The 13,702-nt window shown below is 44.8% G+C and overlaps 3 protein-coding genes across 3 annotated transcripts; 2 read left to right on the top strand and 1 right to left on the bottom strand.

Moving 5' to 3' along the window:
• The first annotated feature begins 68 nt into the window (after positions 1-68).
• Positions 69-3,031, top strand: snrpd1 (small nuclear ribonucleoprotein D1 polypeptide). Its single transcript, XM_053446751.1, has 4 exons — positions 69-206; positions 794-870; positions 2,270-2,461; positions 2,697-3,031. The coding sequence occupies exons 1-4, from the start codon at positions 193-195 to the stop codon at positions 2,771-2,773; spliced, it is 360 nt and encodes a 119-aa protein (XP_053302726.1). The 5' UTR covers positions 69-192; the 3' UTR covers positions 2,774-3,031.
• Positions 3,032-3,831: 800 nt separating this feature from the next.
• On the top strand, positions 3,832-6,820 carry ggcta (gamma-glutamylcyclotransferase a). The gene is made up of 4 exons (XM_053447189.1): positions 3,832-4,076; positions 5,269-5,414; positions 5,536-5,668; positions 6,204-6,820. The coding sequence occupies exons 1-4, from the start codon at positions 3,912-3,914 to the stop codon at positions 6,336-6,338; spliced, it is 579 nt and encodes a 192-aa protein (XP_053303164.1). The 5' UTR covers positions 3,832-3,911; the 3' UTR covers positions 6,339-6,820.
• Positions 6,821-7,423: 603 nt separating this feature from the next.
• adnp2b (ADNP homeobox 2b) lies at positions 7,424-13,311 on the bottom strand. Its single transcript, XM_053447188.1, has 4 exons — positions 13,025-13,311; positions 12,092-12,213; positions 11,302-11,406; positions 7,424-11,109 (listed from the first exon to the last, which is right to left on the bottom strand). Exons 2-4 carry the CDS (start codon positions 12,197-12,199, stop codon positions 8,377-8,379), a joined length of 2,946 nt encoding a protein of 981 aa, XP_053303163.1. The 5' UTR covers positions 12,200-12,213; positions 13,025-13,311; the 3' UTR covers positions 7,424-8,376.
• Positions 13,312-13,702: the final 391 nt, after the last annotated feature.

The following is a 13,702-nucleotide window of genomic DNA, read 5'->3' as shown; positions in this document are numbered from 1 at the left end:
CCTGACCCCACCAGTAGGCGGCGGTGCGGTCCGGTCGGGCCGACGATACGCCTGCTCTTCCTCGGCTCGCTGTATTTACGTCACAGCCCCGCGACGGAAACGTGAACAATACGACAGCGGCCCGAGTGTAAAAACTGCGCCGTAATTTTTTTCTCATCGGTGGAGGATTCGTTGTCTCAGTCCGTCGCCATCATGAAACTCGTCAGGTACGTGGACACGGGGAGATTCGGTCTGTGCAGCTCCAGGGTTAAAAATGGAGAAAAGTGCCGAGAGGCCGCGGGATGGATGCGGATGTTTGAGTGAGGCGGGAAGCGGAATGAATGGAGGCTGGTCCCGGGCTCCTCTCCGCCGCTCCCCGCTGAGCTCCAGGCTCCAAATCAACCCCACTGCTAAAACGCATAGTTACACACCTGCAGACACACGCAGACTCACACATGCATTGTGTTTTTATCAATTATCGAGCCACTATCTTATCTCAGCAGTTGTGTTTGTTAACTAGCTTAAATTAGCATCGACACGAAGCGTTAAATCACTTGTAGGCCGGATCTCCTGTTGGCTTTAAACTTAACTTTAACTTTTATTGAGCATGTTTTTATTTATCAATGTGACTTCTCAAAGAAGTTGTAGCTCTTTGTTTATATTTAATGTAGGCCCCGCTTCGCCTGTGTGCGCCATTGTTTTGGTGCTGCTAGCTCTCCGAGGCTAACGGCTAACAGTAGCTGCCCTCAGGTTAAACTCCATGGAGTTGAGAACAGAGTTGTGTTGTGTTCTCATTCGATGATTCACCTCGCAGGTTTTTGATGAAACTCAGCCATGAGACGGTCACTATCGAACTGAAGAATGGAACCCAGGTCCACGGCACCATCACAGGTGAGAGGAGCTTCCTGTAGCACGAAGATGTGTTGGTCTTTACAAACTTTATCTGCAGAGTTGGGACGTATTGACTCGAGTTATCTTTTTTTAATGATATTCATATGCAATACCTAAATGTTATGCATGCAAACACGAGTATCCTGCTCACGTAGTTGTAATGATAATGATGTGATGTTTAGATTTAAATAGATAGTTCACCCTAAAATGAAAGCTCTCAATCTATTCACCACTAAACCAAACTTAAAATGCATCCATACTGCTCCTGTGGTGTCATCTCAGTGTCTATAAACTCCGACATTCAAATTACATACGGTAATTTACACCATGTTAACCTAAATGTCCTCTGATTGTCCTTCTGAGGAGCTGCATTCATGCTTGGATCACAGCCGACACTTCGGCTAAAAGCGTCATGTAAATGTCCTTGTTTCAAGTCTAATTTAAAGGCTGGGATGATTAATATGAAATCAGCAGTTTTCTTATAAAGCTGATTTGATTTATATCGCAATATATATCGACTGATATGAAAACAATTATCGCGATATGCTTTCTTTCTTTTTTTCATCGCCCAATTCTGCCATCCCTTAAAACTTCTTTAAGGCAAACATGGGTAAAGAAATGCAGCTCAGTTACTCTGCAGAGTCTTTGCTGTGTTCCATATTCACCACTTTCCTACGTTCATTCATAATGTGAGTCAATATAGCTGAACTCGTACTGTTTCTCCTTATTGATTTATCTGTCAACTCCCTGAGAGAACCTGGCTCATATCTAACTGAATGTTCAACAGTCAGTGGGACATAAAGAGATGAATATGCGGTATATACTCAGGCAATGAGTCTATACAATGTGAAATCACTATCCAGATATAATAAAAAGCATTAAAAAAGTAAGACTCTGTCCCAAAATACAGTGTAAGACCCTTGTTTCCAGCTTACACTCATATTATGCATTTGTAATGTTTCATGTAATCTTTAACCGCTGAATTCATTGACTCACTGGAGCATGTAACTAGAGTGGATGCACTGTCCAATATTATATGTTATGCATCAACAAGTTTGACTAGTTTGCTTTCAATTGTTTGTCATTTCATGCTTAAAGCTCAACATTGTATTTGCAGTAGTGCTTTAACACCATTGGCTTGATGTGTTTCCTGGTTTGGCGGTTGTAAAGCAGATGAGGGCATTTTGGGAAGAGAGTCGGGATATGTGTCATACAACCACAATCTGCTGTTTTAAACTGTGTTTTCCCCCTTCATAATGTCTCCGGTCTGTCAAACAACTGAAGTAGAACACAGTAGTCATTTTATTACTCTTCATTGAACAGCTACTTTGTAATCAAAGGATTCGTGTCAATGCAGAGAATATGTCACATGTTTGACCCTCTTCTGTTTCTCATTCAGGTGTGGACGTTAGCATGAACACTCACCTGAAGGCCGTGAAAATGACTCTGAAAAACAGGGAGCCCACTCAGCTCGAGTCCCTTAGTATCCGTGGCAACAACATTCGCTACTTCATCCTGCCTGACAGTCTCCCACTGGACACCCTGCTGGTCGACATCGAGCCCAAGGTCAAGTCCAAGAAGAGGGAAGCTGGTGAGTGTGGCAGAAACGACACAGGCCAACAAAAGCATGAGAAGAACCCACCATCACTGGGGTCTTTGTATTCAGTGCAACACTTTGTGTTTGTTAGTTTAGAGAATCATTGGCCCTGGTATCTAGTTTGTCATTGCTGTGGTCTAAACGTTAACTGGTCCACATCGATATATTTATTTGATATGCTGGTGAAAGGTTGATAGGTGTGCTGACTGTTTACTGGCTTGTCTTTTAGTGGCTGGCCGTGGACGAGGCAGAGGACGAGGCCGCGGCAGAGGAAGGGGACGAGGCAGAGGCGGTCCAAGGAGATGAGCACCGGGCTGTACAGTTGCTTTCCACCTCCCAGCTGTTTGTACAGGATCTTTTTTCTCAGAGGAAACCTTTTTTTGAATATCAGTGTCTTTTCTTTATTTTTCCTTTTTGTATATTAAAAGTGCTTCATATGAAGAGGATCAACTGGACTGTGGGCGTTATTGCAGCATTGTTGACTGGGTGTTTTGTTATCCAGTCAAATACTTTTGTTTTCTAAACGTTTTGATTACATTAAATAAAGTGTCTTTTGAATAGAAATGTTTTCCATGAGTAATGCTACAAAAACTGGGAAAATGTCAAAGGGATAAAAAATAGCTGTGTAATGTTGGTTAAAATGAACTGAACTCATCAGGAGCTACCGTACATGTTTACCATCATTCATTGTGACCACAATGATGGTTGAATCCTAAAACGTAATATGTGCATTGTTAAATGTCTATATGGTCATAATCAGAAACCTATGACCATAAAAAATGTAGATGAGTTTATTCACTGTTTGTATTTAAAATATTTGGTAATAAGGGTTTTCACTGGGTTTTAAGGAATCTAAACATTTAATCTGAAGGACAAAGCCTCTAAATTTCATCCCTTATGGTTTTCAAAAGTTCTTTATATTTTATTGATCTCAAACTGGGAAATTCCAGTGTAACAGTAGTAAGGAATCAGGCACACTTATAAGCAATATGTAGAAACTATAAAATTGAACCACTTCATAGATAAAATGATATTAAGATTAAGATACATTTATTTATCCCAAACACATGCACAGGCACACTCATGCAATTGTAGGGAAATTTAACCTCTGCTTTTAACCCATCTGGTGCAGGACACACAGAGCAGTGATATATACACAACGTGTAATTTACATATTTATATTGTAAGTAAATATTCAGAATTTTTCAATTAAGTTTTATGGGGAACAAAAGAAAAATGATCGGAATAATAAGTTGTATAATGAAAATATCAATATTTAAATTCGACGTAAGTTTAGTGCTAAAGCTCCACCTACAGTCGGCAGTGACTCTATCCTGTGATTGGCTGACAGGTTTAAAAGACGGTGTGGTCGTGGGGCTGCTGGGAGTTGTAGTCCTATGTAGATGACCGGTCTCTCCGGGCAGATCAGAAAACAGACACAGTCATGGACGGTCCTCAACACATCCTGTCTGTCACCAAGCTGAGGACAAACACCGACATGGCCGCTTTCGGTCAGTTCATGTATTTCGCCTTCGGGAGCAACTTGTTGCGGCAGAGGCTGAAGCTGCAGAACCCCTCGGCCATGTTCTGCTCTACCGCTCGACTCAAGGTAACCGAGCGCTGCTTTGTTCAAATCGCCTTTTACTCCAGGAGCGACGAGCTCCTCTTGTGTTCTCGTCTTCTACCGCTAACCCTGAAAAATAGGGCACAAATCAAATCAACCGTTCCGGTTGGAATAATTAACATTAATAATTTATATTCTCTGGTCGCCGGAACAGCACCCGTTTAACCGACGGAACATGAACGCAGCATGACAATTACATAACACACTTCATAACTTTCTGTAATAACATGTAATTGCTAAGATAGTCAAAAATATAATAATTATATATTTTTTATGTCTGTGTCACATCCTAGATATTGAAACTGTTGTTTTAGTTTTTATGTCACATTGTTCTATGACGTCCTCTGGTCGCTAGAACAGCACCTGTCTAACACACTGTCGGTACTTAACGAATCAGGAAGCACGAGCAGTGAGCGCGGATTTGTTTTTCTCCCAGAATGCAACAGCTCGACTGGTCTTCAACACACCTCAGTTATCTCACACTCCTCCGCTCCCTTCACTGGTTACCAGTGGCTGCGTGCATCCGCTTCAGGACACCAGTACTCGTGTACCATGCTGCCAGGGGATCGGGCCCAGTCCAAGCCAGGACATGGTTGAACCTTACTACCCCAGACCATCCACCCCGCTCTGCACTGACCAATCAGCTGGCTGTATCAGTCTGTTGATTGATGAGAATTCCCCTTGTCAAATAAATTAACATAATAATAGAATAGAATAATAAACAGTGCCTCTCATTTATTTATTATGATGTAGTTATTGTCTCCCCCCATTAAACCGGCTGCAACAACAGGGCCTGGGACCAACAGCAGAACCGTCCTGCTGGGACTCGGCTGAAAACACAAACATGGCAGCTCTTTGCATCTACATCGGAATAAAAGGCATTATGTCTAAAATGCACACATCCCAGCCTTTTGTCCCCCCGTGTGTGTGTGTGTGTGTGTCTGTCTGTCTTTGTCACAGGTCACCTTTGTCAGAGTAAAGACCAGTTGAGGGCAGCTTGTCCAATTCGAGATAGAAACTCTCCCCAATTGGGAAAAAGCAGATTTTGGGAAGTTTAGGATTTAGGCGAGTAGTGGTTATGGTTATAGAAAGTCTCCAGGAAATGAATGACAGTGAAAGTTAACTATGAAATGTGTGCGTGTGTGTTGTGTGCCTGTGTGCGTGTGTGTGTGTACAGGACTACAAGTTGAGCTTTGGCCTGTGGAATGAACATGTGGACAACAAATGGCACGGCGGAGTGGCCACCATCGAGTTCTGTCCGGGCGCCGATGTGTGGGGGGTGATCTGGTCTATGAGCGATGAAAACCTCAGGAGTCTTGACAAGTGAGACACACACACACACACACACACACACACACATCCAAACACAGCTGCTACATCAGTCCGACGGCTGATATTTGTCATAATAAGTGACGCTGCATGTTTCTTTTTTCTGTGACCTCAGCCAGGAAGGAGTGAGCAAGGGGATGTACTCGCCACTCAACGTTTCCGTGGAGACAGACAAAGGGCCGATGCTCTGCAGGACGTACCAGATGAACAATTTCCACGCCTGCCCCCCCTCCCCTCAGTACAAACAGGTTTGTGGCCACAGAACACAGGTTCAGAGACCCCGTACTTGTATGTGATGACGTGTTACAGATGACCTGAGCTGCTTTCAGACCTGAACACTGACATCCAGACTTTTATCCCGACATTTTCCCCAAAGGTCTGTATGTAAAAAAGCAGAATGATGAGAAAGATGGAAGAACCAGACAAGGAGGTCAACTTGGAAATACAACAGATCGGAAAGCTTTTGGTGATAGGGGCAGATGTGCTTCAAACAAAAACATGTGATTTCTTTAGCGGACTTAATGCGTCATGTCTCCCCCCCCCCCCCCCCCCCCCCGCCCCTTGCCTGAATGTTCTGGACAATTTCCTGCTGTTGTGAACGCATCCAACTGTGACAATCTCATGCTGCGCTCTTCACGTGTGAAAGACTAACTCTGGAAATTGTCCGCAACAAATTGTCAAGACATTTCCAAAGTTTGTGTCTGAAAACAGCTTTGCTAACCAGTTGGACCTTTTTAATCACTTTATTTACCAAACGTCCCTCTGGCTGTGTTTCATGATCAGGTGGTGTGTCTGGGTGCGGAGCAGAACGGCCTCCCAGAGCAGTACAGGAAGAGCCTGGAGTGGATTCAAACCAACAACTACAGTGGCCCCTCGGTCCTCGATGAAATCCGAACTGCTGCGGAAGAACCTTTTTAAAAGTTGACTCTTTGGCTTCGGGGGAAAGAAGAAGAGCTAATGAAGGGACCTTGTGGTCTCGAGGTTCACCTCAGAACAGATTCTGGGGCTTTCAACCATATCTTATTGGTCTTCATCATGACATACGTAAACTTAAAATGAAGTAATAATGATGTAAAATGTAGAAGTGATGAAGGCTATAAGAATGTGGAAAAAGCTAGGAAGTGGACCTGGATTTTAGATTTTTGTTGTTGTCAAACTACTATTCTAGGTCAAGACCAGATGTAGCACTTTGGCCTGAGGACAATAATGCATGCTGCTAAAAATGAGACATTTGGCTGGACCCAACACACACCTAATTCTGTATCTTTCTGAAACTTATGGTGACGCATGAATTTTTTATTTGAGAGCTGAGATAATGGGTGATTGAACTGAATGAAACTGAATGAGGTGTAAGTAGTAGAGGTTTCTCAGGAGAATATTAAACACACTAAGAACTTTAACACCTCACTGGTGCCAGCTTCTTATTGCACTGACTTTATTTTGTCTTTCTGTTCGGTATTAAGGTCATATTGAAAAAAAGAGAATTAAAAACATGTTTATAATTAAGTATTATTACCTAAAAAGGTCATTGTAATAATTAAGTCATCATTTTACGAGAAAAAAGTTGTAATTCATCTTTCAAAGTCCTGAAATGTATGATAATTTGCTGTTGATGAGCCAATAGGTTATTTGTGAACCCTATCCTACAGTATAACTTTAAATGAGGAATGTGTAGAGTATTATTAACTGATCTTCTGATATTTCCCCTCTAAAATGACACGTTTCCTGAAATTATAACTTTATTCTCGCAATATCACAATATTAACGTTGAAATATTGGTTTACTCATATGACTTTAAACTCAGATTCTCCCTCTTCAAGTGGCCCCTAGTGATTCGTTGTATTGTTTGTTCCTGCCGATAAATGCATTGAGAGTGGCCTGAAGTCTTAAACAATTTGCAGTCAACCTCATGTTAAAGATACATTTGAGGGCTTTAACACAGCCTGAGTAAAACAAATATTTAAACACAAGTGGAAAACAAAAAGAAATGAATGATTCATGTAAAAAGGAGCCACTTTATTTTTTTTACAACACAGTGGTCTTGGACAGTATGAGAAATTTGACCTCTCCCTACACTTTTGAACCTCTCAGTTTTTTTTTTTAAACCGGGAGAACAGAAGATTTACGGTGAAAGAATCCACACTCGATAACATTTATGTTCTGTTGAATCTAAAGGATAATATATGCAAATTTGTGGACTTCACAATGGCACAAATGAAGATTTCACCCAACAGTCCCAAAAAAAAGGAAAGTTCAGTCAAGCGACATGATTCAATTGAGATTAATAATAGTAATAACCGAGTGTTCTGGGAATCGAGAGAGAACGTCCACCTTAACAGTTTGTGTGAGCTGGTGAGCAAAACAAATTTCCTCCTTAAACTCAATACAAAGAGGGAAACTGTGAAGAAACAATAACAATAAAGCCGTGCACATGAATGAAATAGGTCCAGTATGTTACAAAAATGGTCAAAAGGAAAAGCCAAATAACTGAACTCTACATGGAGGTGTGCACTTAAATTTTAATATTAGAAGATAATAACTGAAATCACACTTTTTATACAAAGGGGTTTAAATAAAAGGGTGAAAAAAGCAGCTACCAGGCACAAGTCAGTGATTATGTCGTAGTCAGTAGATTGAATGCGGTATTGCAGCTCAGCGATCTGCACCATGATAAACCTGTTTCTTCAATATGCTTGTATATATATATTATATATCAGGGAGTATCAGACCATGACCGTGTTTATGTGGAAATAATGTTATGGGCCACTGACAACATTCTAAAGTCAAATGAAACACTAAGACTGACGGCTACTTGAAGAAACTGCTCAGGTGTGCGTTCGGGAATACACTGTATCCGCACCAGGATCAACTCCTCCAGTGACTTTCAACACAAAAGGCCATCGGTAAAGTACCAGAGTCCAATCAGAGGGGTCGGCTTCCGAGTCCTTTTCTGAACTCATTCCATCGACTCCTCCTCCCCCGCAGCTTTCTCCTTCCCGCTCACATCCATCGGTTCCGCTGCGTCCTCACTGTCCGACGGCGCCGCTCTATCGCTGTGCGGCTGCTCTGTGGACTCGGCGGGCCGCAGCTTTGGGAAGAGCAGGTTGTGCTTGAGTTTCCTCACTTCGGTCATGTTGAAGCCCAGGAGAATGGCCCCGGTGTTCCTCTTGAGGCTTTTCATGCACTTGCTGCGCTTCTTGCTGAAGAGGGCCACCAGCTCCGGCTTGGTGAGGGAAAGCCTCCTGCACAGCTCCTCCGTCTCCGCTCGGGTGGCGTACGGGTTCGCGTTGAAGTATTTCGATATGAAGTCTCTGCGCTCGTCAACGCCGCGGCGCTCGACCGGGGTCGGCTCCAGAACCAGCTTCACCGTAGGGTCGCTCTGGACCTCGGGCTCGGAGGGCTTCGGAGGCAACAGCCTTTCCTGCTCCCGCTTCTTGCGCATGGCCGCCCTGACCTCTCGTTCTCGTTTGTTGTCCTCGGTGGCCTGCTTCAGCGCAGCCTCCAGCCGCTTCTTGGACTGCTGCTCCTCTGTGGTTTCCACAGGTGCAGGTCGGATCGCACGAGTTGGAGTTATAGTGGCTGGAGCCTGTGTCATAGTCATCCCTTGTGGCATTTGGACAAAGTATAGCCCGGACGGCTGAAGGATCTGCTGAGCCGGTTTTGGAGGCTGCTGAGGCTGCTGCTGTGGCGGCGGCGGTGCTGCGGTAGGTTTGGGTGGCTGTGGTTGTTTTGGTGAACACCGGCATCGCTGAATGTGGAGCATCACCGCCTGCTGGGTGACCTTCCCTGTGTACACTCCATTGCAGTATATGCACTTGAAAGCCTCTGTCTTGAGGATGGCGTGGATAGTAGGAGCAACAAAGTGTTTCTGTTTCAGATGCTGCAGGTGTTTGGATTCATTCGGGAACTTTTCGTCACAGAAGGGACAGTACATGCTGTTGATTTTCACGGGAGCTGAACAGAGTTCTGATTGGCTGCTCGGCTGCAACTTAAAGAAGATCAGGTCCAGCGAACTTGTCACCAGGGCAAGGTTGACCTCCGCGTCCCCGAGGATCTCTTTCGGCGCCGTGGTGTAGACGTCAAAGTAAGGGAACAGGATTCCGCCGACACCTTTTGAGTAGACCCTGAACTTCTCCCTCAGGAAATCACAGTATGCTTTGCTTGCGGGATTGTGCTGCTTCACATGCTCGGCCAGTTGTTTGATTGAGTAGAACAAGGCCGAGCAGTACAAACAGTGCAGGCCATGCAGCAGGTGCTGGAAGACGCTCTTCTCTGAGAGAAGGATTTTGCATGTTAGACATTTGACAGTTTTGTCTGGCATTTTCTTAAGGAATAACGCTCGTGCTGCTAAACTTTCGGACTTGGACGTTGGGGATTTTGCCTGATGGGCGACTTCTGTGTGAATGTCAAACACGTTGGAAGGAAAGAGTTCATTACAGAGGGGACAGGTAATCCATTTCTTAGTCTGTGGTACGGAGTTACTCGTTTGCTCTACGGCCTTGAGGGGGGTACTTGCGCTCTGCGAGACGGGCATCGCTCCCTGCAGCGGAGCAAACGTGTACGTGGGCATGCCGTTCACCCTGTTGCCGGTCGGAATCAGGTGATTCAGCAGGGACTGTGAAGTCAGCATGGTGCCTTGTAGGTTGATTTGGTTTGTTGGTGCGTTTTGTGCAACCACAGCACCCTTGGGTACAGCTCCAGCTGCCACGTGGGCCTGCATCCCTGACGGAAGCAGGAACTGCTGTGCTTGTGGATTCTGATGTGGTTGAGCAGAAGCCTGAGCTAGAACCATCTGCCCCTGTTTCAGAGACACGGTAGACATTGTGGGCAGCTGGAGCATGGACTGTCCGTGGGGTAAAGTACCTCGAAGCGATATCGTGGCACCAGGCTGGAGAAGACCTTTGGCCTCGGCACTAGCTAGCTGCACCAGGGCCGACGCTTGAGGGGGCAGGAAAGCTTGGTTGGTTCCAGGGGTACAGAAAAGAGTTGCGGTGTTTGCAGCTCCTTGCAGTTGCTGTAATGTCACCACAGTCCCAGTAGGTTGGCCATTAGCTGGTAAAACCAAGGACTTACTGTTGAATATTTGAGCTTGCTGTATTTTGGGGGAGATATTTGGGAACGTCAGAAACAGACCATTTCCATTGGGTGTCGGTTTGATGGTGTAGTTCTTGTTCTCGTAAATCAGACTCTGAACTTGTGTGCTGACCGAATAATGCGACGGCTCCACCAGCATGTGATGCAGCATTTGGTCGAGATTCCCCGTGTTCGTCTTACACACTTTGCAGCAGTAGATCTTTACAGAGGTATTTGCTTGAATATTTAATCTATAACCTATATACTGTTCCGCCAAACTCTCCATGTGCTTGAGAATGATGTGCTTCTTTATCGCAAAGATCGAAGAGTTCGGAAATCCACATCTCCGACACTGATACCTCTCGTTCCCGTGGTGGGTGGGTAAAGTCGGGTCCCTCGCCGGTTGGGTCTGGGCGGCGTGTTTGGCGTGGAAGAGCAGCATGTGCCTCTTGACGACCTTGGGGTGGCTGATGAAGAGGCACTGGGAGCAGGGGGCCAGCGCGCAGAAGGACTGGACGTACAAATGGCAGCGGGACACATGGCTCCGGAAGTTGTAGATGTTCTGGGACGAGTACTTGCAGAGGTTACAGCACAGAGAGCTGGACCGATAGCGCCACTGAGCAGAAAGGAGAACTCGGTCAATATCGCAGTGAACCAAGTTCAAATTTTAACATTCCAACCAACCTACATATCTTTAACAATACGGAATAAATACTCCACTAACACGAGGTTTCCATTATTTAACAGTTACTCAATCTGGCAACTAATCCGCCATGAGTGATATTTTGTGGATGTGTGTCACACTCACCTTCTTCCGTAGCCTCGTGCTGTATCCCTCCGTCAAGTCGATCCACTTCGTTTCCTGGAAGACGTCCTCTTCATCTTGGTTTGTCTCGGGGATTTCATCAAGATTCTGCACGGTAAACACAAGCAATGATTCAGCGGAAGAAACAGCACAATGAAAAACATGCGACAAACCAACATTCAAAATGGTTGATAAAGGAAAATTAAAAGCAACAGACGGGGGGGGGGGGGGGGGGGGGGGGCATATAGCATGGCCTGAAGTAAAATATGCAGAAATATCAAAATACACGAAGATATCTGACGAGTATCATATTAACATTAACACAACCTCTCCGTTGATTAGTCCTGCTCATGGATTTGTGACATTCTCCACATTAGACGCATACTACGGAAAATCTCCCAGTAGACATGACGTCATATCCCCCAGCTCCCCCCTCCTGTTGCCATAACAACCCAATAGAAAACCCTGTGAGCATCTTTCTTTTGATGTATCAAATTTAAATCTGATTGGTAGTTGTAATTAGACAATCAAACTCAAAATACCCTAAGAAATTAACTTTAAACTGAATATTATTTTGATACTGTAAAGTGGTTGATGCTGCCATTGGATAAGAGTAGATTGGATTAATAGCTGTCATTAGAATTCAACTCTAAATCTCCATTAATTGATAAGTGACCATCCGTCACTTTCTTTTATACTGATGGTTAAGATTTGCTGTGATTTCTGACCCGCACTCGGCATCCTACCTTTATTCATCTGTAAACAACTGGACCCTGAAAACCACTCTACATACCTGCAGCAGGTTTTGACAATCCTCCAGGCCAATCTCAGAAAGAATGTTTTTCACCGCCTTGCGCGCCTTTCGGATCTTCTCAATGTTTCCCACCGGAACCTGATACATTTTACCTCACAGGCCTGATAAAAGACACAAATTGTAATGGGACAGAGCATTAATACACAATTATAACCACGCTATGATAAATATACGTTTACTAAATAATGTATCTACATTCAAATGTATTTGACCGCGGGGTAATGGGAAGGTAACCACTCGTTCAGTGTGGTAACTTAATTTGACACCTTGTGACGCTGCTGTAGATTCAGCTGCTCGGTGAAGGAGGACTAGAATAAAACAGGAAATTGGAAAATACTGGAAACAAAAAGGTGAAGGAGACACAATCAGTGTTAAGAGCTGAGGTCAGATAATCCATGCTCTGTGTTGTGTATGTGTGTGTGTGTTTGAATAAACCAAAAAGGCAACATCAATTTGAATTTCATCTAAGAATAGTTTGAAATATAGCTGTTAAATGTCCAAAATGCTGTAAAATCACCAGTGTACTGTAGTCACCATCATTAAGTAATAAAATAACAAACTGCAGCATTAACATCATCCTCATTCGGACCCACACTTTCCTGTATAAATAAAGAACACAACATGCCTGTGTTCAAATCACAGTGACACAACAGTTGTTGTGCAACAGCTGATTTCACTACGACCCTCCACGTGAATAATACATGAAACCTCGCACTTCACTGAGCTAAGATGAGAACTTGCAGCCAGTTAACGGTGTGTGTTGGGATCCCAGTCAAACCCCTGTGCTAACGCTGCTGTGTGAGTGTGTGTCAGCGTGTGTTGCCCACATTGGGGTCACCACAGCAGCGGGTCAGTGATCGGGACGCGCCTCCTATTTCTCCTCCTTCTCCTCAGCCCCGCACGGATATTTACCTTCGTCTTATTTCCCGTGAACGTTTGCGTTGATCCGACAGGTTCCACCGATCCCCACTTCTACCGGCCTGTGTGAGTGTGTGCCTGTGTGTGTGTGCCTGTGTGTGTGTGTGTGTGTGTCGACAAGCTGCGTCGCGCGCGCACACTCATCCGAGCAGCATCATCAGGTCACACACACACGCGCGCACGCCTCCGGGAGAATGCGCGATGGTTTACGAAGCACCTGCGATGTAACGTTAATGTCGCCGCCGCTTTTGTCCCTTTCTTCCTCTATTGAGAGGAAAAAATATGGCGCACAAGTTCAGGATCTGACGTAGCCGGGCTCATTTGCATACAGCACAAACTGACCAATGGGAGGCGCCTCGGCCTAAAAACGGCATAACTTTTTTATTGCTCCGCCGCCACCGTCCTACTCTCATCCGGGTCCTCCAGGTGATGCCTCTCATCCCCCACTGGGTGCCTGTCACCTGATATGTCACCTGTCCATTGGGCTTTTGGTTCTAACACCAAATGGCTAGGCCGGGGGGCGTGGCTTCTGCGACCCCTACTGGATGTCACGTGGCATGTGACCAAGGGAAACCAATGAGCTGTCGAGTAACTGAGCTAAATGGGCGGTCCCTCAATCATGATGTCATCTCATGCCATTTTGTTAGCCTATAGCATCGACCCACCATTTTG

This window comes from Pleuronectes platessa, chromosome 18 (assembly GCF_947347685.1).
Source record: "Pleuronectes platessa chromosome 18, fPlePla1.1, whole genome shotgun sequence".
Classification (NCBI taxonomy): Eukaryota; Metazoa; Chordata; class Actinopteri; order Pleuronectiformes; family Pleuronectidae; genus Pleuronectes; species Pleuronectes platessa.
This window is presented reverse-complemented; position numbering and strand designations above follow the sequence as displayed.

Excerpts from the sequence above, each read along its gene's own strand:
- snrpd1 (XM_053446751.1), top strand. Across the intron at positions 871-2,269 it reads GGTCCACGGCACCATCACAG|GTGTGGACGTTAGCATGAAC; the intron begins GTGAGAGGAGCT and ends TTTCTCATTCAG. Across the intron at positions 2,462-2,696 it reads GTCCAAGAAGAGGGAAGCTG|TGGCTGGCCGTGGACGAGGC; the intron begins GTGAGTGTGGCA and ends CTTGTCTTTTAG.
- ggcta (XM_053447189.1), top strand. The coding sequence starts at position 3,912 with ATGGACGGTCCTCAACACATCCTGTCTGTCACCAAGCTGAGGACAAAC. Across the intron at positions 4,077-5,268 it reads GCTCTACCGCTCGACTCAAG|GACTACAAGTTGAGCTTTGG; the intron begins GTAACCGAGCGC and ends GTGTGTGTACAG. Across the intron at positions 5,669-6,203 it reads CCTCCCCTCAGTACAAACAG|GTGGTGTGTCTGGGTGCGGA; the intron begins GTTTGTGGCCAC and ends TTTCATGATCAG.
- adnp2b (XM_053447188.1), bottom strand. The coding sequence starts at position 12,199 with ATGTATCAGGTTCCGGTGGGAAACATTGAGAAGATCCGAAAGGCGCGC. Across the intron at positions 11,407-12,091 it reads ATTGTCAAAACCTGCTGCAG|AATCTTGATGAAATCCCCGA; the intron begins GTATGTAGAGTG and ends TTTACCGTGCAG. Across the intron at positions 11,110-11,301 it reads GCACGAGGCTACGGAAGAAG|TGGCGCTATCGGTCCAGCTC; the intron begins GTGAGTGTGACA and ends CTTTCTGCTCAG.